We start from the raw sequence: 4,511 nt of genomic DNA on the forward strand, positions 1-4,511 counted from the left end.
AAAGGGCTTAGGGTCTTTAACTTGATGCTAAATGTCTACTGAGACGGTTCATGAAATGCAAAGTTGGATTCTGTGCATGCTCCAGCTATACTGTGAAGTTTAAACCGCAGCATGACGATCATTTCTCAGTCCTCAGACACCACCACACCACATTTTAATGGCTGAAAGAGCACCGTCATTGACTGCACGTCAAACAGGAAGCTGCTCTATGATTCCTGTTCCAGGCTGGCTGTTGATTTCTGGTTTTGGGAGTCAAACATGCCTTTATACTTGTGTCTGTCCTCTTCATTCTTCTCTTCCATTCGCATGCTAAGCACAGCCAACTCCTTCCTGATGGCTTTCCTCATGCCAGGGTCCAAGTCGAGAACCCTCTCGAAATCTGCCTTGGCTTCTGCCTCGTTCCACACCTCCATGTGTGCCTTCCCTCGCAAATAGAAAGCCTTCATCGTGCCTACAAAACACGGAGTAGAGGGATAATCAGAGGGGTTCGAGCTCAGTCACGAAAAGAGACGGCCTTTTCTTTTCCAACAGTGTACTGTGAGGTCATAGTCTGTGGAATTTCATCTTATTTCTTCTGAGATGTTCGCTGAGTTATGTCATAGTTAAGTTAAAATGCACAGGTCATTAGTGTCTAAGATGCTTACCAGGGTGCTGATTGATGATGTCAGAGGTGTGTTCAATGACCTCATAGTATTCTTCCATGCGGAGCAGACACTGACAGTAATTCAGAGTAAGTGTGTTGGCCATCTTCTCTAGCTTCAGCCAAGGGGCTTCCCATGCTTTCTCCTGTGATCACAGACATACAACACACACTCAGTTCACCAGCTAACACTTAGAGATTTTACTTAGACCAAAATCAATAAAGGAAGAGAGAGAGACACATGTTTTTAGTTTTAAGACAAAAGTGTGCTCAAAATGTAATCTTTGATGTATTTCTACATTTAGATGTTGTGCTGTGTCATATGTCAAATGCATATTTCTTCTTGTGTAGTTTACAGTTTATTGAATGTTTCTGAAAATGTTCATTTTTAAAACTACCTTTGACTGCACATTCTTAATACACACGATGGCCTCTTTGTATTTATGTGTGGCCTCTTCATAGCGGCCCGTCTTGTAGAGCTTGTTGCCTTGGCCATGGAGAACAGGTACAGCCTTTAGTCTCTCAGCATCACTCAGAGCCCACGACTCCCTGTCATACTCACTCGGCTGATCCACCTGAAACACGCACGCACATACATACACACACACACACACACGCACGCACACACACACGCATTCACATACACACACACACACACATACATACACACACACATACACACACACACACACACACACACACACACATACATGCACACACACATACATACACACACATACACACACACACAAACATGCACATACATACACACACACACACACACACACACACACATACATACACATGCACACACACACAAGAGCGTGAGCACACACACACGCACACGCACATACACACACACACACACACACACACACACACACACACACACACATATTGGGGCACACACAGTTCCATTTCTCCAACATTCTCATTAACTATACCAACAAAATCAAATACAATTTTTCCTTCAGTATGTGCTTGGTGCTCTTCAGTTCAGTAAACTATTTATGACTCATATACCTTTAAAATCTTGTTGTATTATTAAATTAAATTACTATTTTAAAATTGGTTGCTTTTCATTTATTATTAAATACACCATGGTAGAATTCAGTCTTCAGTGTCATGAGACAATCATTCCAAACTATCATTTTGCGTAACTGTTAACTGGAATGTATTAAAGCAGGAATGGTCCAGTGGAATGGTGTCACCTTGTTACTTTGGACTGAATAAACTCTCCAGCCCACCCCAGTGGACAGTTGAGGTAGTGCAACGGTCCATTAACTCAGATCTCCCATCTATAATAGGCCTATCTGTATCTTTTCATGAATCTTTTTTATTCTACTTTTCCAAACACTCTTTCAACCATTACTTGCCACAGTGTTTTTACATTCCCATTGTGCAATACAGCAAGTGTGAACGAGACAGCGACAGTGTGAAACGCTGTGGTTTGTTCCTGACCTTAAGTAGCTCCAGAACAAAGTACAGAGGCTGCGGCTCTTTCTGTAGCTCATCCAGGTCCTCATAGCCCAGGGTGTGATAGGCAAACATATTGGCCATGCCACACGTATGGATGTGCCAGTCAACTGGGTCTTTACCCTCCGCGATACGACGCAGGCTCTTTGCCACCATGGGATAAAGACCAGTGTGCTGTCCGTGTCCCAAAAAAAAAAAAAAAAACACACACACACGATACCAAAAATCACACACAGAACTCAATTCAGAAGTGCTTGTTTTACTGAAAGTCTAGTCAGTCTTTGAGGAAAGCTGTGTAAAATGGAGAGGAAAATGTGTTTCAGGTGGTTGAGCGCTAATGACAGACGGTAAATGCAGATCATTAAAAGAAGGCGGTTACGTTTGGAATAATCCCGCTGTGTAAGACCTGAGGCTGTTTCTTACGCAGGCGGAGACAGTGTCTGTGAAAAGGATGGGTGTTTTCTTTAGTTTACTGTAGATGGTAAGGTCTGTTTTGCATCAAACAAAGGTCATAACGGTTACTGTCCAAAATGTCATCTCCGCTCCTTTAAACGGAAGGAATGACTGTAGGCTTGCACAAAAGCTAATGTGTTTTCTTTAGTTTTTATTCACTAGAGAACTGATCCGATGTTAGTTACAGTGCACACAAACACACACACACACACACACACACACTTTTGGATGCACAGTACCGTGTATCTTTGCTTGTTTTGTCTTTCAGATATTGTTAATGGTGAGACAGCAGTTTGAATGGTGTTTTTTTGGATGGGGTTCAGATTAAATAAATATTTGTCACAAGTTCTTTACTGATTAAACCCATCTGGCTTTGGTGCCTTTGCTACAGATGTTGCATGTTGTTATGTAACATTTCGTTGATGTATAAACAGTCTTAAAGGCACATAATAGATGTTAAATATGAATTAGCAATATCTTAATTCTATCCACCTATCTATATAAATTTCTAGAGTTTGGTCACTATATAATTCATCTACAAACTCCATCTAATTGAACCTACATCCAGCCTCATCAGAGCAATAAATTGGTCTCAGTAAGAGTGTAAGAAATAAACCACATACAGTGATGTCACACCAGAATTCAGCCACTTCTCCGATACGCATGGAGGCCAGCAGGGTCTCCCAGACGTCCAGTTTAAACATGTTCCCAATCACAATCTCCATGGGCATGCCCACTTTCTTACTGTCGTCTATCACTGTTCGTTCATCATTACACAGCTGCGTGCGAAAGTGGAAGGTCACCTGGACAAGGTGGAGAGTATATTAGGAAAAAAAAAAGAGTGAGGCTCAACATTGAATACTGACCTTTGTCATAATTTGATTTATATATATATATATATATATATATATATATATATATATATATATATATATAAATAAACTTCAGTGAATGCCTTACTTCAGCCGCATCTGCTATGTCTTCTCTGTATACTAAATCCCGCAGCGTAACATACTACAATGCTCTGTCTGTGTGCTCTGTCCATTTAACACATTCTTCTCCCATATGTTCCCAAATATGTTGTGACATCTGAGTTTCACAATGAGCCTCTTGTGTGGTAAATGACTTAATTATGAGGAACATATTACTTGTGCTCGGAGCAGTAACATGTGATCATTCATCTGGATATAGCTAACATGGTGTTACAATTAAATAGTTAGTGAAATGAATGATGTTCAGTTTGTGGGAGAATAAATATGTCTGCTGCCAGTAGAGAACAGACATACTATGACATTTTTTGGATTCTTGCAATACATAATTTGAAGGGATTTCATGATGTTTATTCAAGGGAATAGGTATCAAGAAGTCCTACCTTGCTTCCGGTGACAAACCGGGGTATTTCACCAGACCCGCCATGAAGAATGGTCTTCTTGATCCCCTCCACTCCGAGCATCATGCTGTCCTCCATGTTTACACGTTTACAAGCGTGTGTTTATGTATGTGTTTATGTGTGTATGTATGTGTTTGTTTTCAGATGCACAGGTGCAGAGGTGTGAAAGCCGGTCAGATTAAGAGTTTGCGGATAACGGGATTAGGCCCGAGAAGCCTCGCCTCCCTGCTGTCAATCATCCACAGAACTCCTCTCCTCAGCACAATTAGCGTTTGGTCATAGGCCAGCAGGAGGATCTGGAACATTCCAGAATACCTCTCCTTCCATGATATTCTTTGGGCCAGGGATGACGTCTAGTTAGCTGTGGAGAAAATGTTCTGGATGGTTCTCATTCTGTCTTTATGGGCCTGTTTAACATAGTGGTTTTTGAGAGGCCGGGTGCCTGTCTAAAAACGGATGAGAGAGAGAGAGAGAGAGAGAGAGAGAGAGAGAAAGAGAGAGGGAGAGAGAGAGACAGCCTGGATTCTGTACTCAGTGACCCCGTCATGCACA

At 41.6% G+C, this 4,511-nt stretch overlaps 1 protein-coding gene across 1 annotated transcript; it reads right to left on the minus strand.

The window, feature by feature from the left end:
- Nucleotides 1–206: 206 nt before the first annotated feature.
- aipl1 (aryl hydrocarbon receptor interacting protein-like 1) lies at nucleotides 207–4,037 on the minus strand. Its single transcript, XM_030778123.1, has 6 exons — nucleotides 3,942–4,037; nucleotides 3,193–3,372; nucleotides 2,102–2,290; nucleotides 1,039–1,215; nucleotides 645–786; nucleotides 207–451 (listed from the first exon to the last, which is right to left on the minus strand). The coding sequence occupies exons 1-6, from the start codon at nucleotides 4,035–4,037 to the stop codon at nucleotides 207–209; spliced, it is 1,029 nt and encodes a 342-aa protein (XP_030633983.1).
- Nucleotides 4,038–4,511: the final 474 nt, after the last annotated feature.

Source organism: Chanos chanos, chromosome 6 (assembly GCF_902362185.1).
Source record: "Chanos chanos chromosome 6, fChaCha1.1, whole genome shotgun sequence".
NCBI classification, from domain to species: domain Eukaryota; kingdom Metazoa; phylum Chordata; class Actinopteri; order Gonorynchiformes; family Chanidae; genus Chanos; species Chanos chanos.